Source organism: Opisthocomus hoazin, chromosome 1 (assembly GCF_030867145.1).
Source record: "Opisthocomus hoazin isolate bOpiHoa1 chromosome 1, bOpiHoa1.hap1, whole genome shotgun sequence".
Lineage (NCBI taxonomy): Eukaryota > Metazoa > Chordata > Aves > Opisthocomiformes > Opisthocomidae > Opisthocomus > Opisthocomus hoazin.
This window is the reverse complement of record NC_134414.1, coordinates 131111226-131135336: the sequence shown is the minus strand read 5'-3', so window position 1 is coordinate 131135336 and position 24111 is coordinate 131111226. Positions and strand designations below refer to the sequence as shown.

Genomic DNA, 24111 nt, shown 5'->3' with positions numbered 1-24111 from the left:
AAAAAACGGTAAAAATATTGTCTCCATACTATACCAAAAATCAAGCAAAAACCCCAGAAGACTAGTAATGAATTGGAAAAAGTGTTTATTTTTTACTAATTAAATTAAATATCCTGTATCTACGTATTTCAGATGTTAACAAAATGCTATTATAGCCAACACTGAGCACTTCTCATGTAATACAAAACATTTTCAGCATTAAAAACCCCAGAAAATTGTACCTGTTATGGCTTTATTTTTTCATTGAGAGAATCCTGATTTCAAAAACTGAACAAATCAGCATGATCTTTTTCAGGTTATATGCTTAATTGTTACAGGAACAATAGTTCAACTATTATCTACACGTGGAATATATTGATCTTAATAATGTAGTGAACTTTGGTATTCTTTGTGATATGAGGGCTTTAAGGACCATGAAGTTTTTTCTTGTTAACACTTTGGAAACACTGCTTTGATAAAGAAATGCACTGGAGAAGGACTGAATCATCAGTACAAAGGTACAAAATAAGAGAGGCAGTTTAAGTGTGTGATGGATGGAAGAACCCTGTTTTCCAGATCGCTTTCCTATATTTTTTAAAACGAAGAGACAGTATTTTTTTTTGCATTGAAAATACCCAAATTACTTCTAAATATTTTCTAATACTTATCAAAGAAGCTTCCTGAACCATGCCCCTCCTCCTCAAAATATTTAGAATTAAAAAAATGTATCATATACAGCTTTTTTCACCTCCATTTCAGTGTGAATAGCACCTGCTTATTGCTAGTTGGACTTGTTACTACACTCCTCCAAGCAGAGACAAAGCTCTAAGCAAAGACAGAAAAATCCAGCTCCTACGACTCTTCTCTTGTCCCAGCAGAAATCGCCATTTGGAAGCCTTGCTCTCCAAGACACTAAAGGTGTCTTTTGTAGAGGCATCTCTAACTCCAGGAAATCCTAACTACAGTTGTGCTTTAGCTAGCTTTGCGTAGGTACATGTGTCACATGTACTAGCGTGTGTAGCTTCGCTTGGGAAGGAAGGCCGGCAGCAGGAACCTCAAATACCCTGGAGTCACAGAAGATCCGGTTCCAGCAGCTCTGCGAGGTGCCCTTAGGAGCACCCTCTCGCACCTTTAATAGAGAAAACTCAAGAACATCAGCTTCAGATTCACATTTTTCCCTCTGAGGTGGACAAGCCCGGAATGCAAAGCGCGGGACGAACACACAGCAGGGAGGGACGGGTCTCCTCAGGCCGACGGCTGTCCGCCGGGAGCGGGGCCGTTACTCCTCACCTCAGGGACACGCCATTCGCCCTTCGTGTTCTGGCACAAGAGGTTCTGCCCCAAACCCTGCCTACCTGGCAGACACCGGCTAAACACCCGCCCCCACTGGGGCGGTGGCAGGGAAGAGCGCGGTAACAACCGCGGGGAGGGCCGAGCCGAGGAGGCCGCCGCAGCGCCAACGCAGCGCCACACCGCCCCTCCCCGCACCAACGCCAGCCGCTCGCGCTGCGCGTCGGCGGGCCCTCGGCGTGGCGCGGGCGGGGGGACCCCCGGTGGAGCATGCGCGCTGCGGCGCGGGCCGGGCTGGCCGCCGGAGTGCGCATGCGGGCGGCTCGCGCAGGCCCGGCAGTTGCAGCCGTCGCGCCGGCCCCTTCTCTCCCCTGCCACGTACGGACGGCGGCGGCCGTGCCGGGGCTCGGACGGGGCGGGGGGCCTCCACCGGCGGGACCGCGGAGAAGCCAGAGTAAGAGAGCGGGGCTGCTCGCCTCTCCCCCAGCGCTGTTCCCGGGGGGAGCCGGTGCCGCCTGTGTGAAGGCGGCGGGAGGGGCGGTTGCGGGCCGGGGGTGAGCGCCCCCCTCCCCCTGGCCCCGGTTCCAGGGGCGACGCGGCCCCTGGCGGAGAGGCTGGGAGACCCCGTGCGTCCCCACGGCCGTGCCTGAGGAAGGCTGAAACCGTCCCGCGGCCTCTTCGGCCTGAGGAATCGGGGGTGAGGGCTGGCAGAGGCCTCCCCGCTCCCCATCCCTCCCTGCGCAGGGGGGAGCGTGTTCCCTTGCTCACCGAGCCTCTTCCCCCTCGGGACCCGGAGGAGCTGCAGACTCCTCATTTCCCGGCAGGGAATGCCTGTGATTTCTGCTCCACGTGGGGTCGGGCCTGTCCTGATCGGAGCTGGAGAAGACCGAAAAGAGCGCTTCTCCTTTCTGCTCCCCTGCTCGCCCCTACAGCTATCTCGGGAAAACTCATGGCTCCGTCGAGTGGTGTTTGGGAGGCAGTGCTGCTTGGCCCTGTCCCGTATGCCTCACCCTGTTGTTCCTTGTCCCTGTTTTGACAGAGGAAAAAGTGAAGCAGGAATGCCTGTGGTTCCCTTGCTTAGGCAAGGCTGTTTTTCTGTGCTGCCAGGCAAAAAGGGTAGTGAAATCCAACATGGCTATGACATCATGGCCTGAAGTGACTGAGTTGGATTGGGCAGTCACTGTCCACATGCAGCATTTAGTGTGTGATGGGAATAGAAAGTGAGCCAAGAGGGGAGGGAAAAAATCGGTACCTCCAAAATGCACATAGTACACCAGGAAGGTTAGAAAGATGTCAGTGTGATTGTTATGAAAAACAGTCTTTCTTAAACAAGAGGACATTTTTTTTTTTTTTTCATTCCCATCAAGTAAGTAGACACTGATTGATTCTGTTAAAAAGCTCATTAGTGTGCATTCTGGATGTCTTTGAAAAACTCTTTCAAGGGAGTCACCCATTCAGCTATGTCACAGTGAGGGAAGAAAAGCTTGAATACAGTGTAATTCAATAATTAGAATATTTCACATAGTGTTTTCTAATAGTTGCAAGTAGTTGCAGTGTTTAGAATCTGTCTCTTAAAACCTGGACAACTTCAAGCAGAATGGAGACCAGCTGGATAAAAGAAGTGCATTTAAATGCTTTCCCGTTACCTTTTCGTAATCGTTGGTAGACACAGAGTGGATTTCTGTGAGTAGTGTTGATAAATAAGACATTACAGTTCTGTAAGTACATTGTGGTAGCTGGTTTCCTTGCACAAAGGTATAAATGATGCCTTCAGTCTGTTGAAAGGCCACAGGAGCTCAGGTGTGTCCACTAAAACATGTATCTTTAGGAGTTACAGATGAGGTGCGATTCTTACTGTTGGCAGTTTCTAAGCAGCTTACATTGTAATGCTAAATGCCCAGCTCTAATGTTTAAACAACGTGAGATGGTAGCTAAACGAACTCTCTGAGTTAAATCACTCTTCGATGCATTATATGTGTCCCATATTTGTTAAATTTTACCTGGAGCTGTAGCAAGATTGGTGTGAAAGGGGCACCATCTTCATGCATTACTCATTTCATAAAATGTGGGTGAGGATTCAGGAGAGTAGTCTCTTCCTGTTCACCTGCTTAGTGTGTCACAACAATCTGACCCTCCCTCTGTCAGGAGCAAGTACAGCCCTTTTTAAAGGTGAACATTGCATACGCAGGATGAGGGGAGTGGCTGCCAGCCGATGAGAACCAGAGAGGGCCTTTGTCCGTTCTCTGGGGTTTGCTTGCTCTCTGCTTCTGTCTCATGCTTGTCTGTGCTGGTTTACTTCCAGTTGAGTTGAAAGGGGAGAGCTTGGAAGCCTAGTTTCATGTGGATGAGAGGAACCTGCTTTTTCCTCTCTGGTTAGCAGCGAATCATCTAAAAATCACATCATGGGTGTTTGAGATTAACCATGTGTGTGAGAGAGAGACAAGAAGAGTGCCGAGTGGGGTGCGCCCATCGAGTGGGAGGGAGGAGCACAGTTATGTTCTCCGTTGGGCTGGGCTGTATGCTAAATCATTGTCTTGTAGCTCTGAGTTTTAAGCACTTGTGTAATAAACGGGTGGACTGCATCAGCGTCACACAGCTCATCACATAGGCAGCAGAAAAAGCACAATCTTAAGCTGAATTGAGGGAAAATCATATTTTTAAGTGGTTGTATACTTCTGACTGCATTTCCTTCTTCTTGCCCGGTTTGGTGGCCCTTCCTGTGGGAAAGGGGCATTACCACTCTTTTCCTCTTGGTAATCTGTCCTAATGCTGTGCAGTCTGTCCTTGAGGACACACTACTTAATGCCACAGAGGCTTCAGCCTTAAGCTAAGAAATGGACTTCTAGGTTTTTGTACTGCTAAATCAATCAATAAATCAATTTTCTTTAACTTAACCTGCAGTTTTAAGATGGAGGCCATACAAATTAATATTTTGAGACTGTTGGGGAAGATCACTGTCCTGGAAAGGAACATGTTGCTGTTAGGAACTCCTACATGCAGTTATAAAATTTAGAAGAATTAAACTTCTTCTGTTGTGAAATTATAACTCTTGTTCAAGATCTATTTTAGCTGAACTGCAAACTCTACAGTACTCAGAAGCATAATTCTGATTGTTACATTATGAATAAAACAGTGACTTTTTTTTAGTTGGGTATATTCATTAAGTTCTAAAGTGAAAGATTGATGTGAAGTGTGTAATTCTAAGGAAGTGTGACTGTAAATAAATATGTCTTGTGGTTTTTTTTTTCTGATGCAGTTTCCTGTTTTCTGGCACTGATAGTGCATGGCGGCTTATCCTGACTCTGTCCTGAACTGAGGTGGGGATTCTGTCCAGTAATCCAGCATCAGTAAGACAGACAAGGTAATGATAAATGTATCTTTCTACAAAGGAGGTAAAAGAAAACCTGTGGATAGATGCTGTGTTGGTTTTTTTTTTTAATGCTTTAACTAAAACCAACAAAACAAACACCTACAAAACCATGTGCTTTTACAACCAACTTAGTGTTAATTAAGTTGATGTGTCTTCAGTCAAGACTCCTGTGTTGCAGAACAGGGATACTGCATTAGTGAGCCTTAACGATATTATAAACTTCAGCGTTTCATCATAGTGTCTCAGCAGCAGCCTGGCTGTGTTAATTGCAGGTCCCTTTTCTCTGCAGTTAGACCATATCCACCTACATTCTGTTACATCTGATTAGGAGAATGAGTTTTGTTCAGAAGTTGATTGTCTCTTTTTTTGGATGTCATTGGGCTAAACAAAGGGATTTGCATGAAATGTTTGCTTTATATTAAGTTAATTACAAAAAACCCCAGAAATTTAGTTGCAATCTAGAGATAGCACCATACTACATCCTTTTAATGCAAAACATTGCCATTGAAACAGTAGAGCTAAATACATATATAGGTGCATAAAGGTATGTATTTTGTTCTGTCAGTCTTAAATAAAAAAAAAAAAAGCCCTTTGCTGGTTATCGTAATTATGGGGGATGTAAAAATAATAAGGTGGTAATGTAACCAGTATAATGTTGTAAGGCTGACAGCTTTGGCTGCAATTTCACTTTCCCTGAGAGAAATGTATATATACATCTCAAAAGCAAATCCTAGGGAATATTAGTTCCTTTATAGCTTTTTTCTGTGACAGTTTACAGCTGATAACTTACAAGAAAACCCAACCAAGTGTGATTTTTCTAAATGTCACACATATTTAAAAGCTGTCTGACTTCCAAAAAAGTCTTTACTTTTAAATTCTGAGAGCTTGGAACTGTGATAACTGTTAATCTGAAGTGTTGAACCTTACAGAGTTTCTTTTTGCCCGTGAGCTCCGTTAATGTATTGTGCATTTTATTGTTTGAGAAGTTAGTCTGAGAGAGATTCTCTGGAGAGTTTCCTAACAGTAATTCTTTCCAAAGACAGAAGGCTTCAGAACTGTCATCAGATACATTTAAATAGCTAACAGTTTAGTTTTCTCAAATGTTTTTGATTTTTTTGGTTGTTGTTAACAGCTCGGCAGGCGATAAGGAATCCACCATGAATGGGCAGCTGGACTTAAGTGGGAAGCTGATCATCAAAGCTCAGCTTGGGGAAGATATTAGGAGAATTCCTATTCATAATGAAGATATCACCTACGATGAATTGGTGCTAATGATGCAAAGAGTTTTTAGAGGAAAACTTCTGAGCAATGATGAAGTCACAATAAAATATAAAGATGAAGGTAAGATTTAATTACTGCTGTTGAGGTTTAATTACTACTGTTGCTCTGGTATGATTTATCTGTGGACAGAAATTCACCTCTTCAAAATTGTACAAATTCATTGGCGAATGCAAGTGATTTCTTGTGAAATCCTTTGAATCAGACAATAGAAGCTGTATCTCTTGTGCTTATGCTGCCTAACATAGTATTTCCTACAATTATTCTGAAATACCAGCTATCTGAAAGTTCATTTTTTTGCTGTTGCAGGAAGCTGATGCTATTGCCAGTTTTCTTCTGTCCACTCTTTTAACCATGTTTTTGTGTTTTCAGTGATGAAGTGGGTTTGAAGGTGAGGAGTGAATAAACGTATGACAATGAGTGAATAAACATGTATGACAATGCAAACTCTTATAAGACTGAAAACTGATTTATGTAGTTGTAATTCTTTGTTATGTTTTCCTCCATCAGTAAAGATTAGAAGAAACTTTTAATTTAACCTGAAATATTTATTAAAAGTAGTCTTTCCCCTGTGTGATGGTTTGAATCTGTTGGACATTGATTGTTTCAAAGAAAATCTCCATCATTAGTGCTAACCAAATGCAACCTTAAGCAAGAAGGGCTTCCACAGAATGAAAAGGGCCTTGTAGGTGCATAGCAAGAGACTTGTCTTTTGGAGGGTTTTTCCTTCTTGACTGTCAGTGTGGGGCATGGATAAGTTACTTAATTTGGGACAGAGGGGTGGTATTCATAAAATGAAACTCAGAATGCAGTGATAAAATGCAACATCTCTTAGATCAAAGACGGTGATAGTTAAGCTGGCGTACAGTACAAGAGCTCTACATTACTGAAGCATTCAGGTTCACTTCTCTTAATAGCGCTAGGAAACTTTAGCACTGTCTGTGGTACCTAAAATGTCAAACGACGTTTGTTCATACATTGTCCTGGTTTCTGCTGGGATAGAGTTAATTTTCCTCCCAGTAGCTGCTGTGTTTTTGTTTTAATATGAGAATAATGTTGATAATACACTGACGTTTTTAGTTTTTGCTAAGAAATAGAGGTTTTTTTGTTTTTTTTGTTGTTTTGTTTTTTTTTGGTTTGGGTTTTTTGTTGTTGTTTTTTTTTTTTTTTTTTTAGTTTCCCATGTTTAGCTAATGAGCAGGTATGCAGGAGCTGGGAGGCAGCATAGCCAGGCAGCTAGCCCAAGCTGGCCAATGGAAATACTCTGTACCGTAGATATCATGTTCAGTTTATAAAGTTAAAGCTTCTAGTCCCTTTTTTTGCATTCTTACCTGTTCTTTAACTATAGTTCTCTGGTTTTGTGTATGCTTCTATCTCTGCCTTTCTTTTGATGAAGATAATGGTGTGTGATGGAGACTGTAATTGTAGTTTCATTCTTTGTTTGTCTTTGACAGCCTAGAGACCTCCTACTTTTAATTTTAGCTTTCTTTGTCTCAGAATGTACTGCTTCTCCAGTGTGATGTGAAGTTTCAGTGTACATTATCATAGCTGATCATTACTACTAAGAATGTTTAAACTTTGTTAATATCAGAGGAAGTTGCAAGTGATTAAGGAAAAAGTTAACAGAACTGGGCTTCAGTTTGATGGTCATATGAGGATCATGGTGTTCTGGAATTTGTTTCAATTAAGCCAAGATTCTTCTTTAAATCTATTTCAGTCATTAGAAAAATTGGAATATATACATTCTAGCTATTTCTGTTTAATTATCCTTCCAGACCTGGAGGAATGCTTGTGTTCATCTATTAGGAGGAGGTATCTTTAGTTGGTCTAAGGATTTCCACTACTTTAGAACCTCGATCTGAGTCTCCTCAGAATTCACATGTACCCTCTTTGAGTGTTTAGAAGAATACTCATCTACCTCTCCTGGCTTTATTTCTTGTTGTTGTAACACGTGAAGCTGGTGAGCTTGAATCAAATGTGTTCTGTTTTTTTCAAATTTGTATGCTTAGTTGGAGAGGCTAGGAAACTTTAAATCCCAATCCTTCTGTCTCTGGATTTGTGGACGAAGATAGTCAGAAGCATGTTCCTAAGTTGTGTTTAGGTTATGTGATGCTTTTATTAATTACCAGGGAAAAGAAGTTTCGGTTTGGTTACTGCCCTGTGGAGTTAGGTTTTATATTCAGGCTGGGCAGCTTTTGAACTTCTGAACTAAAGAAATTGCTCTACTAGGTGTGAAAACATTTTCATGTCCTGCTTAAGGTTCTTGAATATGTAGTAAAACCCAATGTCTGCAAAAAAAAAAACCCAAACAAACCGATGAGGACTGCCAGCAGTAAATTTACGTGAATGAAAGAGTGGAATTGCTCTTAATCACACCGTGTTTCTGAGTTACATGTGCTAAAGCCCCCCTGAAGACAATAATAGCAACTTCGCTTTATTTGTGAAGTTAGGCTTGAATTTAAAGCTAGAGTGCCTAATGTGATGTTGGCCTTTTCATTCTTGTTCTTCATTACCTGGCAGTAGCAGTTGATGTCTTTGTCAGAGCCAGTGATGAGTTACTAACTCATACTGCATGTAATCAAGGTGGTGTGCTAGTCAGTAATATGTCTACCTCTGATTAATTTACCAAAGTGAAGGAGAACTACATTTTTGGTGGGGTTTTTTTGCATTTCTTTTTCCAAAATTTAATAGGAAAAAAAAAAGATGAATATAAAGGTAGATAAAGCTAGTAGATGAAGATGCATAGCTGGCAGGACCAAGGATTACGAGACAGACTTCTAATGTGTTAAACATTTAAAATTTCTTCTGATTTCTAGTCTCATAAAAATCGGAATGCATCATGATGATGCAGAATTAAAGCTAAAATACTTTTCCAGTCCAATGGCAAGTTGAGGGAGTCACTAGCCTGTACTAGATAAAAAATATTTATAATTGGCATAGCAGGGAATATTTAGGGTACATGGGAAATTGTAGAGAGTGAAAGCTCTGTCCCTTGTAAAAATAAGAAAGGTAAGTTCTTGAAATTACAAGATTAGTAGAGAAAATACAGGAAAGTCAGTTTTACTTTTCACAGGAAAGTCAGTTTTACTTTTCAATAGAAAACAATGAATGTTGTCTATTCCTATCTATATCATGGTAACAGGAATTAAGCTTTATTGACATACCTTAAAATGAAAAGTTTGTTTGATAAATCTAACATACTTAAATTGTCAGACTTTTGTATGACTTGACACATACCTTATGAATCCTAGCATGTGCTTTACTTGGGTGATAGCTTGATGGCTGTCAATAATGGCTGTCAATAGGAATCATGGAACTGACTTTATGCAAATGAACAAGATTCTGTACTTGGTGCTTTTCACCCTTTTTTTCTGCTACTAATTTAATTAGAAACCTCAGTCATTATTCTTAATGCCATTTAAGAGAAGTGTTAAAATAGGTGAGGGAGAACAAGGTGGAATGATCTGGGTTCTTTTGAGTGACATTAATCCATGTAAACCATGTGTATTAATACACATTTACGTTTGGCTGTGCGGGATAAACTCTGTAGCACACACACCTTTGTTCAGGCAGTGAGTCCGAGTGCTGACTGGTGTGACAGAAAAGCATCAGAAGGTGGTCTGCCAATGTGTGTTGGCAAGAGAAGTAGTTATCATTTATTGTGTTACCAGGAGAATATGGAGTAGAAGGGCTTTGTGTTAAGACACTGGTGGATTTTGGTATCAGCATTTAGGAAAGGATACTGAAAAGCCAGAGGGAGTGTTTGGTTGGAGGGAAACCCCTGCCCTCACTTCACTGCCAAAGAGAAAGGACTGTTTAGCTTGCATAAAGTTACTTGTTTGGGGTCTGATTTTATAAGTCTTGTTGTGGATCATTGTGGCATTGTGGCAAACAGGGACACTACTGCCCTCCCACTCCAGGCACTGGTGAGGCCTCACCGGGAAATCCGTGCTTAATTTCGCCCCCTGCACCCCAGGCTGAAAAGACTTTGAGAAACCAGAGAGAGGGTTCAGCAGGATGCTGCGAGGACGGTGGGGGACCAAGGGCAGGTGGCCTGCGGGGAGCATTTGAGGGAGCTGGGCTTGTTCAGTGGGCTGCAGAGGAGGCCGGGGGCTAACAGCAGCCTCCAGCTGACGGAGTGGGAGTGCAGAGACCATGGAATCCAAACTGGTTTTGGTGGCGCCAGGTGGCAGCAGTCCTGAACTGCAGTTTGAGAGGCTGAGCGTGAGTTTTGGCCAGGACGGCAGTGTGTCACTGGAGCAGGTTGCCTAGTGGGGGTTTTGGACCCTCCATTCTTGAAGACTTTCCAGTCTCTGCTCAGTGAATCCATGGTTGATACTGCTATGAACCAATGTCTTTTGAGATTGTGAAAGTGCAGACAGGACATAGGATACATAAATCTTTGGAGACAACAATATTTCTTTCAGGAAAACTTGTAAATTATATGTCATCAGTTTGTTAGTATTTGTAAGATTTCTTGTTTATTTCGCTTTGCTTTTAATGTAACTTTTTCATGTTCTTTTCAGATGGAGATCAACTTGAAAATTATTTTATATGTCATCAGTTTGTTAGTATTTGTAAGATTTCTTGTTGGTTTTGCTTTGCTTTTAATGTAACTTTTTCATGTTCTTTTCAGATGGAGATCTTATAACAATTTTTGATAGCTCAGATCTTTCCTTTGCAATTCAGTGCAGTAGGATACTTAAACTGACATTGTTTGGTAAGTATAGAAGATTGTTTGTATTTTTCTATTTTTTTAATAATGCTTATTAAAATTCGGGCAGTCAGCTTCACTAGAAGGTACTAAAAACTTTGTTTGTGACCTGAGAAGAAAGAAATCAGTAAGTTAAAATTACTGGATTAATACAGGGTGTGTGTTTTCTGTCGATGTTTCATGTGACATCTGAATTTACGGAAACTGAAACTATTTATAAGATTGCTTAAAGTATTTGGCATACATATATATGTGGTCAATGTTTTTTTTCTTACTGTTATTTTCCATGTTATCTTCCACTCTGTAGCATATGTGGGGTTTTCTTTACAGGTGCATGAGAAATTTAAGCTGATGATTATCTTGCAGTGTTACTAGTACACCGCTACATACGAACATTAATTGCATAAAGTTGAATAGATTTGAGTATTTATCCTTTGGCTTTTGTATAAAATAGTTCTTTATTTTCAAGCTACTATTGGTAAATAAGCAGAGAGTTCCAAGGAACAGCAAGCAGCCTTTAACTTGGGCACTGTCCTGATGCATGAAGTGCAGCAGTGTTGTGTGTGCTGCATTAGTTCTAAAGGCACTTTCCAAAGGTACAGCTTTCCACAGCCAAGTATGATATCTGTATTGTTCAAAGTATATTCGTGGAAATGAGTAAACAGTGCAGAAACTTACTGCGGACTTGACTCTGCAGTTCTGGTACTGTGGATTATGCTGAACTGAGATTATATTAAAGGAATGGTAAGCTCTAGAATGAGTGCAGTCTGTGTTGACTAAACTTTGTCACTTTAAACTTCACAGAGGATGATGATACTACAAGGAAGTAAAAGCCGGGATTTTTTTTTTTTTTTTTTTTAATTTTAAACTGGATGTCAAAGTGTTACTATAGTCTTAAATTTATCTCATTGCTTTTTTGCAGTGAACGGACAACCAAGACCCCTAGAATCTAATCAGGTGAAATACCTGCGTCGAGAGCTGATAGAACTTCGCAATAAAGTCAATCGTTTACTGGACTGTTTAGAACCACCAGCCGAACCAGGGCTTTCCACTAATCTGCCTGAAAGTGGTAGGCAGCCTGGCAAGGAATTGTTTGGTTTGATTTGCAGAGTTGTGTGCTTTTTAACAAAGTGAAGAATAGAGGGTTGAGTACTGGTTGTGATCATTCTTAATTGTTGCTTGATGGTTTAGAACTTAATTTTTAATGCTTTCGTTATTTCAGAGGCAAAATTTTGTGCAAGTTTTCTGGAGTAAAGCACTAAGTTAACTTAGGAATAAAACTTCAAAGTCTGAGTTTTTGTTGCAATGTATGAAAATGCTGTAACTAACACTTGTGAGTCACAACAACGTTTTCAGAGGGCTTTGAGCTGAATTGTTTGTTTGCTGTTGCTGAAGAGTTCTTGCTCCCAGCTGAGCACTCCCACTGCTTACTTTGGGCTAGCTCTGGTGCTTATCTTGTCATGTTGCTAAGCAAGTTTGATTCACTAAACCAGTAAAAAGTGAATTCAGCAAAAATTATATCCACTTTTTTTGCCAGGTTAGGAAATTGAATCCACACGTTTTGAGCTCAGAGCTGTCTCAGGGTAAGCAGCACAAGGGTGCAGCTAGGGGTGGGGAAAGGATTATCGGGGAAGGGTGCAACGGGGGAGGAAGTCTTATTCTACCAGTTTTGAGGCATTGATCTCTTAGTTTAGGGCCGTTATACTGTAAAAACTATACCCCTGTGTGCTTAACTACAGATTTTGGGTAAGCCAGACACGTAAAATAGTGACACAAAGTCATGGATACAGTGTTCTGAGTAAAGAGGTGAACCAAGAACTCCAGCCTTTCTTTTAGGAAACTCTGCTTTTGTATTTTACACTTTGAAGTTTTATTGGTTTTGGTGCTTAAAAAATCCCAGCCCCTGTTCCTACAGTATAAGCAATTACTAACTTCAGTGGATTACCGTGAATTGTGGTTATAAACCATTTGGAAGGAGGTTAGGGTGATGATGTTGGAGTGTAAACAAAACTAGCCAGTCTAAACTCTTATCTGCACTGGCTGGTTTTTAAGAGAAAATAATAGCATTCTACTAGATAAGGGGCTTCTGAGTGATTCGGTGTTACTTGTATAATTGCAAAGAGATGAACTTCACCTCTTAGTTTAGAAAGAATTCGGGGAGAAGGGGATAGAACAAAACCAAGCCTGCAGTTCATAAAACACTATAATAAACTAGAACCTATCCTGTAAGTTTTCTTAATTTGAATTCTCTGTAGGCAAGTCATACCAGAACAATTTGTTTGAAGCAGGAGCCTTGTACCTTTGAATTTACGACAGTGATACGTGATACTGATAATCCACAGTGTCAGTGTAGCTTTAACTGTGCAATGAAGCCTAAGCTTTGTGATTCATCACAGTTTCAGGTACATTCACTGATTCTTCACGGTTATCCTAACATAAGAATTTCAAGAGTTAAAACATTTAAGCCACCTCCCCTCTAGCTATGCAGTTTTCAAGTTGCTGTAGTACAGTATATGTGTATGATGGTGTTTCAGTTCTCAAGAATTAATAATTGGGCATTTTGTTTTGTAGATGCTGTAGATGGTAGGGAAGAAAAGCCTGCTGCTGCTGACTCTAATGTTAAGCCATCTACTCAAGTTATAGCAGCAAGCATGTCTGCATTTGATCCACTAAAGAACCAGGATGAAGTCAGCAAGAATGTCATGTCAGCATTTGGCTTGACAGATGATCAGGTGTCAGGTAAGAATATGTCTTATGAAAAGGAAAGCAAAACCTGTTCATAATTGATGACTCAAATCTTGATTTGTAACAAAGCATTTGTATTTTGGATGTATTAAACTCTGTTCTGTACTCACCTTTTATTGATATTTTAAGCTGTTGTGTTTGCTAACTTTTGTATACAAAATGTTGAAATGTTGCTGTTTGTTTTAGCATTGTGTTCTAGCTTGAAGAAGAAAATGGCTTAATTTTTTATATGAATTATTTAAAGCTATTGTATAGTGTAACTTAATTGGTGTATGCCAGTGATGGAAAAAAGAGTATCCACCACTCAGCCTTAGGGTTTGATTTTGCAGTTCATGTTCTTGGGTTGTGCTTCTGCTGTTTGGGTCAGTCAGAATGTTTAGTGTGACCCTGCCTTTTGTCTGTTTCATTGCAAAAGTAAATAGTGTCAACTTTTTTACTGTTAACAGAAAGGAATAACATACTTGTCTGAATTGTATATATTCTTGAAGAGCTGCGTGACTGTTGGCCCTACCTAGTAGTAGAATGCTAAACATAAAACCTGCTTATACTAAACTGAATGCAAGTCAACCTAAGACAGGATAACTGAAGTTAGAAAAGCAACGTAGACTGTAATAGGGAGTGTGATGCAGAATGTAGAGAAGTGATTTTGCATGGAATCTACGTGGCTCTGGCAAGGTTTAATGTAGCATTGAAACCTGAAAATAAATCTGCTGTTCGCTAACAGGATTTGCTGTGTGCTCTCAACTTTACAGCAAGTAAATTTTATATGATGCATGAAGTAATTATACAGATGGGCAAACTAATAGCAGCTGGAGCTTGTTTCTACAGTACAGCTGCCTTGGCAGAAGTGTGGCGTGATGGGAATAGACCTGCACTGCGTGATTGCCACTGTGCAGAATCCAAAGTTGTACCTGCAGACAGAGTGGTTGTCTTCAGGCTGGGATACTAGGCGGTGGATCAGGCCTATTGAGTGCTCTCTTCCTCCGTGGCACATTTAGGGTATTGTGACAGCATCGTTATTTCAGAAACCAGATGAAGGTTTGATCGTACTTGAAAACTTACGATGGCCTATCTTTGAACAACGGAGCGATGGAGTGTGAAGTACAACTAGCAGAAAATTGGAGCTAATTTTTGATGGAGTGATTTTGTCTTTTGGTACAAAGCCTCAGTGTCAGTTAATGCTTTGAGGATAACATCAGTGATACTGCAATGTTTATGTGTCTCCATAATTCTTCCGATAGAATTGTTTGACTTGACCATGCTGTGAATGTACAAAGAACTTCACAGAGGACCATTTAAGCAGGATACGCGAAATCACATTTCTAAAGCTATAATCCTGCGGTTACATATATAAAGGCGAAACAAGAAGTAGGCAGATTTGGTTCATTTTCCCCCTAGTAAGGCTAACATGAAAAGACAATTAAGGCCTTATTGGATATGTATTTATGTTGTATAAATATAACCTTAGAATTGAACGTGAATTTGCAGCAATTCTAATGCCTGTGCTTAACTTTAAGCACAAGTATTTGAAAGTAGTGTCTCATAGGAGGCATTCGTATAGCTAAGAGCTGGAAAGATCCAGGTTGAAGCTCCCTTGTTTCAGACAAAATATTTTGCATTTAATTGTAGTATATTGTACCTGTTCACATGCATATTTCAGAACTTCTCACTAATGTAGAGAAAATCTGAATTCTCTGTTTCCATGCTTTCTTTGTGTGCTAGCTGGAATATTTTCAGAATTATGAAAGCAGACAATTGCATTTAGACTGAAGCCTGCCATATCCTGTCTGGGAGTGCGATTTTAACACCTTCCTCGGAGGTTTTCTGTTCGCATGCTGTATGACTGTTGGTAAAACAACTTGTTGCATGGGCCTGTGTGGGCCATGGTAAAACACTAGTGCAGTTGAACAGTTTCATGCAGCCTTTCACCGTTGCTCCAGATGAGAAAGAATAGGTACGTAGTGCATGTTCTGTCTAAACATAGCAAGTCTTCAGTATACGCTTGCCAGGTTAACGCTTGAAGCTGTGGAAAAAACATGTTGTCGTGGAGGATTTTATTCAGCAAATGGGTCGGGTTCCTCGGAAGGATGATATATGAGTGACCTAGAGACAGGTGAAAAACTCCCCCCCAAAATATTTTCAAAGGAGAGTTTAGCTATGCAAATACATTTAGTTCTTACTTGGGTGTGACACTCTCAGATGTAAACCTATGAAAGACTGGAAAAAATGTTAAAAACTTTCCAAGGGAATGGTAGTGTATTGGATTTTTAAAATTCAAACTCTCTGTTCATTTCACTTACTGTATTTTGTTCTTGCTCCTATAGGACCACCCAGTGCCCCTGCAGAAGAGCGATCGGGAACACCGGACAGCATCGCTTCCTCCTCTTCTGCAGCCCACCCCCCTGGCATTCAGGCACAGCAGCCGCCGTACCCTGGAGCACAGCCACAGACTGGTCAGGTGGAAGGTGAGCGGCACGTTTTCCTGCTGTTTAAGACGTGAATGATGGTATCTGAGTCTTGAGTGGTCGGTAGCTAACACTTCCAACTAGCAGAGCCGAAGTTAACGCCGACCTGCAAATTCATCGGTGCCACTAGGGCAGAACATTTTTCCTCGCATGCTGTTCCATATAGAAACAGCAGGTGGGGCAGTAGCTTTACTTAAAAGGGTAGGTGCTGTAACGTGAGGGGGACGTTCATGGTGCTGTTTTCTACTTGCATCCCTGCTCACTTTACTGTGAGGTGGATTTATGTACGCTGCACTTTAAAGCTATCTGGAGATCTTAGTTCATGTCGTACCCGGCGTGTTGTGTCAAGGTTTTGCTCAGCTAGCAGTTTTCTGGCTTGTCTACTGTGAATTAAAAATGTTGTTTACTCATCATTTCTGACTAACAAAACAGAGCCATTACTGCATTGCTTCTTCGCCATGTACAGCTCTGTGGTAGTCAGCTTAAACCTTGTAACTGTCTCATGCGTGTTGTAGTTTTCCTGTGTAACCCTTGAGAGCCTCAGCTGTGTCCCTTTAAAGCTTAAGATCTTAACTCTGGCATTCAGATTCCTTTGTACTATGCCCTTTTATGTGTTTTTTCACTTCTAAAAATAAACCTGTTCAGAGGTTTACTACATTTGGGCATGATTTTTCTATTGATATTTTCTAAGAGCGCTGAGCTTCCAGACCCACGTAGTTCTGGATTAAACTGTGGAATGACTTGGTTTGGTGTTTCTACCTCCGTACAAAGTACAATATAAAGTTGTTTCTGTGTTAGTGTAGAAACAAGTTGCAACCCTCTGCTGCTTCCTATACTGACATAATGCTGAGATACATGTGAGAGGCATTACTGAGGGTGATGAACAGTATCCACAGTCACTTGGAATATCTGGCATGAAGGGCATCAGTAATGCTTTGATTGAGCAGAGTATTTGAGCACCTTGTAGTTAGGTGTGATTTTAAGCAGGCACGAATGCTTTTGGTTGCAATGGGGTTTATAAAACACTCGTTTTGCTGCTTTCAGCTTTTTTTTTGTGTGCTTACTTCCCTAAGAATTAGTCACTAAGTGATATAAATGAGACAGCAAGAGACATCTGTGTAGCTTAAAGATATAATAACTACTTGGCATTTGATGTGTGTGGAAGTTGCTTTTGGAAAAAAGCGCTTCAGGTTCTTCTGTCGGCAGCTAGAAAACTTAATGTTCAAAAAACATACTCTCAGCTAGTGAACTTGTATTTTATGAATTTAGCCTTTTTACTTAATGTAGTAATGTATGAGGTTGTAAGTGCTGATGTTAAAGTAGATTTGACACAAAGAAAGTGAAACTCTTGAAAGCACTAGCAGGAGTAAGTTGGAATCCTTGAATGGCTGCTAACAGCAGGGGAAGGGAGAAAGCACTTTTTTCAGCAAAACTCATCTTACTTAGGAAAGAAGTTGTCTAGGCTTGTGTATCAGAGTAGATGTAATGACTTTTCTAAACGTGGGTCAAGTAAAGTATAGTGGGTTTTGGTTTGGTTTTTTTTTTTTCTAAACACTGAACTGTGTTATATCTTTGCCCAAGTCCCTTTTTTGCATGTAAAAGTGCAACAGCACTAATTATGGAGGTTTTGGTCTGTAGTTTATGCACTTTTTGTTATTTCCACTGAAATATGTTGAGTATTGATTAATTTTCTTCACTCTATGGATAAAATAGGGTGGTTCCATTTTTGGGAGGAGATCAGAAGGCATTATTGCACTTTGTTCATCAGAAATACTAGTGGGAGTGCTTGTGCTGTCCATTGTATGCACATGGTAAATAGCAGTCTCTTACCAAAGCTGGGTGGCATATCTGTGATTACCAGCTTCTGACTTTTTTTTTCATAAACTAAGTTACTTTTATCCAAAGTGTTCAAAGACTTTCTTTTGAAACATGGAGTAGCTTTCTGCGCTTCACTGTTTATCGCTGCACTGCGCTGAGGTGCTATCAATGTGGAGACCAGCGTTCTCCTGTCCTGCTTTCCCTTCCTGCAGCTGTGTGGCCGAGCTGAGAACCCACGCGGGCCCCTGGCCCAGGCAGAGCTTTGGGCAGGCTTTGGTGGTCAGGTTTGCAACAGGACTGGCTCACACCGGTGGCACTGCTGGTACACAGAGCGTGTTCTTGTTAGGAACTAGTTTTAAAATACTCATTCAATTCTTAAAATAAAAAAAAAAAAAGGAAACACCCCAAGCTGTCCCCCCACCTTCCCAGTATTTTGAGGATATAATTAAAATGGTGATGTCAATCACGTGTCAATCATTCTGGTATATCAGGGATCATTTTTAGTGGCATTCTTTGCCAATAAATGATGTTATGGTGATTATAATTGGTCATTAGTTATCATTATTTGTGAATATGAAGTCACTTCACCTCTATGTGCAGATACTAATGAAAGGCTTGTCTCTGTTGATGAAGTTTTAAGCATCCACTAGTTTGAATTAAATCAGTATAGCAAAGAAGTTTCAGTATCGTGCCATCTCTTGTGGCATGCCTGTGCTTTTGTACCACTAAATCCAGTCGCTGAACACACAGAGGAACATTATGTACAGATGTGGATACTTTTTTAGTGCTTGCTAAAATAAATGTAGAAGTTCATTCATGTAAGCACTTTGTGATCTGCTAGGGAAAAGAATGTGGTGTGCCTGTATACCTATTTGGTCTTTTTTCTGAATCAAGCTAAAATGGCTGTTTCAGTGCACAGGAACAATGGTAAAAGCTGGCAGATCCTTGACTGCAGTAAGCACTAAGTACAAAACCAGACTCTGTAGCTCACTTGTTTTCAGAGTAGAATCCAGTGAGAGGGAAAACTGTGTGTTTAAGGACCCTTAGGATCCCTGACTGCATTCATGGCTGTAAATGAAGAATGTTTTCTTGACTGACACTGGAACACCTCTCTGCTGCTCACTAATGCTTCAGCCGTGGTGAAGACAGCGAGCCTTCTCCAACAGCTTTTGAAAAACTCCATGGTGTTTCTTTCATATCCTTTGCCTGGGGTCTCCAGCAGGTGCCAGTGTGGTTTCTCTGTTAGCCTGCGGGTAATTATCCCGAGACAGGCAGCCGCATGGTTTTTCTCCCAAAACTTCCCTAGAACAACTGAGTTTAAGAAACGAAAAACATGCAGTCTGAGTTTCTAATTTTTAGTTACCAGGCGAACAGGCTTACATTCTTTTTCAGGCCTTGTTTGCTGTTTAGCACTCTGTTCATCCCACAATAATTGCATACCAAATAAAATTTTGAAGGAACTGTAGCAATATAAAACATTTTGCACACCTTGGTGTGAATGTAAAATACCGTTGCTTTCAGCCTCAAGTGCTGCAGAGGCAGGAACGAGTTCTGTGAAAGCAGCGTGCACAGGGGTCTGGGAGGACTTGGAGCAGAGCCAAGTTGCTGTTGTCGTGTGCAATTCAGAAGATACAGCTCACAGGGTATTTATGCAGTCTGCTGATCTTTGCAGAATGAATAACAGTACAGTAACCCTTTGTAACAGAAAAGTTTCCATGTCTGTTCTAGTTCATCTGAGCTTTAGTTTTGGCAGATAATTGTCTTGGTTCTTTGACTGTGCCTGTTACTAAATTGAAAAACAGCAGAAGCATAAAGCCTAAGCAAGGCCCATAGGTTAAGTCTAAACAAATATGCTGCCTCTTCTTGCCAAGAAACTGCAAACTAAATTTAGGAAAAACAAGCATTGAATTGGAATACCCAAGCTTAAGAACGTATAGCTTTGTTTTTGCTTTAGGGTGTATACTCCTGGGTCTCTTAAGAAAACTTGGCTTACAGCAAGTCAGATCCTAAGAGATGGGTGATTTATCTGGAAAATGAGGTCAGAATAAATAATGTACCACTCTGCTTACAGTACATTGATGCAGAAATGGTCTTAAAAACCTAATATAAACAGACAATCTGAAGACATGTTTAACTTTTGAAGTACTTTAATTTACAGTGTAAGTTCTGGAACAGTTACCGAGATGTTTAAAGATTCCTGCTCTGTTACCCACCAGCATGGCACTAATTAAGGTGCTTGGCTTCTGGCATCCTCTGGAAATGTGAAAGAGTAAGCGCCACGTACCAAATTAGAACTATTTATTCTGTTGGAGTTAAACAGCATTTAATCTTCTGAACGGCATGGTTCAGGAACTAAAAATCTGTAGATTGATTTCGTTCGGCAGTTGGGTAGAGCATACTCAAACTTCACTGGGTTCAATTTTTTTTAAAAAGATTTTTACATGTTGTGAGAGGGTTTCTTGCTGTGATTTTAAACGGTTATGATGTTGTTCACTCTGTGTTTATAATGTAGGTAGGGTACTGGGCTTCAACTGAAGAAGTTTTTAATCCATAGGTCAGCTGTATCAGCAGTACCAGCAGCCCGGTTACCCTGCTCAGCAGCCACCGGCTCAGCCGCAGCAGCAGTACGGTATGCAGTACCCAGGTAAGCCCCTCGCTCAGGCGGCGGTCTCGCGGTAGAACCTCTCCCTCAGCGCCCAACCCGGCGAGCTTCGGTTCCTGTGCCTCTGGGGCAGGTCAGGGTGCTGAGCAGCCCCAGTGCCTGTGGCCCTGCTGGGTCTGGCACGATTCAGAAATTACCAGTAGGAAAACAGTGTAGCTCTCTGTATTTTTGATACATAGTTGGAGTTCTGGTATCTGAATCCTACTTCTGGTGACCAAAAGCAGACCTCCTTACTGATGAGCAGAATGCGTTGTTAGAAAGGTAGGCAAAATGAAGCACCCGAAGTGCGAGCAGTCGTCAGGGTTAACTTCTGCAGTCGTGGGATTCTAGCAACTGAGTGACTAAAACATCCCAGTGTAGGTTCCTTAATTATTGGAGGCATGTAAAGATGGCCCCTAGTTCTTGCATCTAGAATGGTCTCCACATACAAAATTTAGTGGTGCGAACACCGATTATTGTTGTTATTTAGTATATCCTTAGCTATTATAAATACTTTAATTTCCAAGAAACTTTGAAGCGATAGGGCTTTTTTAGTTGTTGATTTTGCTGCTACCTCACGTAACGGTGCCAGGAGACTTCTAGCAGAAGAGCATTTGAGTGCACTAGCGGTTTATCTGGAGTCAAATACGAAAAGCTGGCTTTTGCGTATACCCAAAATAAACTTGACTTCAGAACTTTCAATTATTTACTTTAGAAGCAACTGGCATCCAGTAATGCATAGTATGTGCTAGGAATCGTAATCCAGCTGAAGTACGGGGATGAACCTGTAACAGCAGATTCCATAACAAATTGTAAGTTGCTGAACACTTTTAGAAGATGATACAAAGCAATTTATCATTCCTTGTTTTGAACAATCTTCCTCAAACTAAAGAAAAGGCTCCCGTGTCATTAAGTGACTCAGAATGGAGCCTGTATGGCCTTTCTTTTGGTGTGCAGTATGTACAGTGGGAGTGCAGCAGTTCTTATGCAGATGAGAACATTTGCAGAGCTTATGAAGAAATTCCATGTTTATCTTGGATAAGAACCCCGGAAAACTTGGAACTGAAGGTTTGTGCCTCAGCCCTTGTTCCTGTGCACTATGCGAGAGCTGGCTGATTTGGGTTGCTAAATGGTATCTTGTTCTCTGCAGATTTCTCACCCCCACATTTGTAAGTAGAAGACAGTGACAGACTTTCTGAAGAAGTAACAAGCCTGTTGGAAGTAGAAGGGCCTGTCTGACTTTCTTTGGGCTTAGAAACCGAGTGGGGGGGGAAGGAGTTTTCGGCTGCTTTCTAGTTGTATCCTGCCATCATCCAAGCCATTATTTTACCGGAGGAGTTCCTGAGAAAGCTGTAGTTCAATGCGAGTTCTGCATTCTAATCAACAGCAGCTTCAAGTAGGAATGAAACACCCCTAAGACTGATCTGGGGCTCCTCTGCTTCTCATAATTTATTTCATGACTAACCTAATCTTTCAGAAACAGTCTATTTTTGAGGAGCTATTGACAGCAGCCTGTGCAGATCTTGACTCGTGGGATTTTTTTGTTTGCTGTTCCCATGAGTATTGTCTCCTTCAAACCCATGTCCCCCAAGAGCAGGATCCCTGCCCACGCTAGCAGATCTCCTAGGCAACAGTGTGGTTACTCACCCACGGTAGGACAAATGGGCCCTTCAGAGGTTTGTCTCTTGGGTAAATTTTGACCCCAGTTTCAAGGTGAGTTTCAGACTTTCCTCCAGTGCGTTCTCCAATCCTTACTCTTTCCATTTAGGGCTGTGCACGTGTAATAATTTGTGTGTCTGGTGTTTAATGCTGACAGGATTCCAGTCACTGGAGAGGTTTCATTGCGAGTAGCTGCAGGTGTGTTTCATGGTGGGAAAAGTAGCTGTTTCTTCATGAAAGGACTTTGTGTCACTTTAAAGTCTTCAGTAAGAGAAATTCCTCTTGGGAGGCTGGTTTGGTACAGCACAGTCAAGTTTGGGACATGTTTAAATGGAAGCTTTGTAGTAAAGGGTTCTGTTCTGCACCACTTTTTCGTATTTGACCCAAAAGAACAGCAAACCCTGTGCTTTAGCCAGAGGTGTGCCTTGTACTGCCCCCGAGCAGTATTTCCATGGCAGTTTAGTTTTGAGTTTGTGTTCGGGACGAATGCTGCCTTTTGCCTCGTTTGCCAGTGAAGACTTTTTATTGTGATGGTAAAGCACTATCTGTCTTTTTTCCTTTTTTTTTTTTTCCTTTTTCTTTCTCGTCAGTGGTGGGAGAACTATTTTACAGGGTGTTCAGTGTTGCCGCGCTGCCGCGGTAGCGCCCCAAAGCCGGGCAGCGCCTGTGTGTGTGCGGGGCAGGGAAGCCCGCCGTCCCCCCGTGGCCTGCCTTGCCTGCGCTTACCGCATGGTTCCGTGTCCGTCGCTGTCGGGAACCGAGCAGAAACCGGGTGCTCGCTCCCTCTCACCCCGCCTTGCTCTCTGCCTTCCCAGCAGGCTACAGCCCGCAGCAGCCCCCCTCGCAGCAAGCGCAGCCGTTCCCGGCCTACAGCCAGCCGCCCGCTCCGGCCCCGGCCCCGGTCCCCGGCCCGGCCCCGGCCGCCGCCGCCTTCCCGGGGCAGCCGCAGGCGCTGCCGGCGGGGCAGTACGCGGGGGGCGGCTTCCCGCCGCAGCCCTACACCACGCAGGCCTCCCCCGCCGCGGCCTACGGCGGGCCCCCCGCAGCCCAGGCGGCGCCCGGCTCCTACGCGGCGCGGCCCGGCTTCACCCCGCCGCCCGGCAGCACCGCCACCCCGCCGCCCGCCGGGCCCAACCCCTACGCCCGCAGCCGCCCGCCCTTCGGCCCCCAGGCCTACGCCCAGCCGGGGCCCGGCTACCGCTGAGCGCCAGGCCCCGCAGCCGTGGACTGCGTCCCGCGGCGGGGGGACGGGAGCGGCCCCACCAACCTTTCCTGCTTGAAATTGTGTACGCTTCCTCCTTTAATTCGGGGCTGGGTCGTTCCGGGGAAACGCTGCCTGCTGTCCGTGGCGTCGGTGGACGGGAGGACGCGAAGACGCTGGCTGGAAGCTCGGCCCACGGACCAGGCCTGTTTTCACTAACGCCATGACGATGTACTAAATTAGATTCGTTCTGGAGGTACAGCTAGCTAGATGATGTACTATAAATTGTAATGCTCACCTGGAAAACTAATAAACCCCCTGAATCGACTGTTTGCCTGACCGTGATTTTAGAATTTGGGTAATGCTGAGCAGCAAGAAAGTGGGGTGAAGAGAAGCAGGCACCGAGGGGAAGGTGAGCGGCGCTCGGGGTTGTAGGAGCAGAGGCAGAGTTTTGGATGCGTTGGTGGCCAAGAGTTGGGCCCGCAGACGGCTGTGCAGCAGCCGATGGCCGTGCGCTGCCTGCTCTTACTGATTGCCAGGGAGCTCTTCTACTGCTGGGCAAGAACCCATATGTAAAATCTCAGAACCCCTTCCCGGTTTCGTTTTAACAGGGGCAGGGGGAGAACTGGTTTATTGCTTGAAAATTTGAGCCAAAAATGTAATTTTTACAAAGGAACAACTTTCCACAGGTTCTCTGCCACCCAGAAAAACTGGGAGTGCAACTCAAGCGCCTCGAGTTTGAGCCAAGAAAAAGCAGATGAAGGGCTGTAACAAATTCAGCAGGCCATCCAACAGCGCAGGGCAAAACCTTCTCCCGGTGAATATTTTCCATCTTACGGATTCTAGGAATACTAAGTAGGCGATAAAAAAAAAAAGTGAAGGGGAGCAAGCTGCTTGAACTCTCGTAAAGACAAATTAGGAACCAAAGCGCGTGCCACCCTTCCTACCTGT

General features: G+C 42.5%; 2 protein-coding genes across 3 annotated transcripts in view; both read left to right on the top strand.

Annotated features, from left to right (window-relative positions):
• ADGRG7 (adhesion G protein-coupled receptor G7) overlaps positions 1 to 1792 on the top strand; it is a 29780-nt gene extending 27988 nt beyond the window's left edge. The window contains exon 17 of the mRNA XM_075414144.1: positions 1165 to 1792. Within this exon, the coding sequence (XP_075270259.1) occupies positions 1165 to 1792 (628 nt within the window). The remainder of the gene's footprint in view (positions 1 to 1164) is intronic.
• TFG (trafficking from ER to golgi regulator) lies at positions 1561 to 23488 on the top strand. Of its 2 annotated transcripts, none has more exons than XM_075436012.1 (9): positions 1561 to 1723; positions 4526 to 4630; positions 5772 to 5980; positions 10554 to 10637; positions 11554 to 11700; positions 13203 to 13370; positions 15701 to 15841; positions 20214 to 20303; positions 22778 to 23488. In XM_075436012.1, exons 3-9 carry the CDS (start codon positions 5797 to 5799, stop codon positions 23161 to 23163), a joined length of 1200 nt encoding a protein of 399 aa, XP_075292127.1. In that variant the 5' UTR covers positions 1561 to 1723; positions 4526 to 4630; positions 5772 to 5796; the 3' UTR covers positions 23164 to 23488. The 2 variants fall into 2 exon arrangements, with proteins under 2 accessions (XP_075292127.1, XP_075292120.1); XM_075436005.1 differs by having other exon boundaries at positions 1562 to 1723; positions 22775 to 23488.
• The last annotated feature ends 623 nt before the right edge of the window (positions 23489 to 24111 follow it).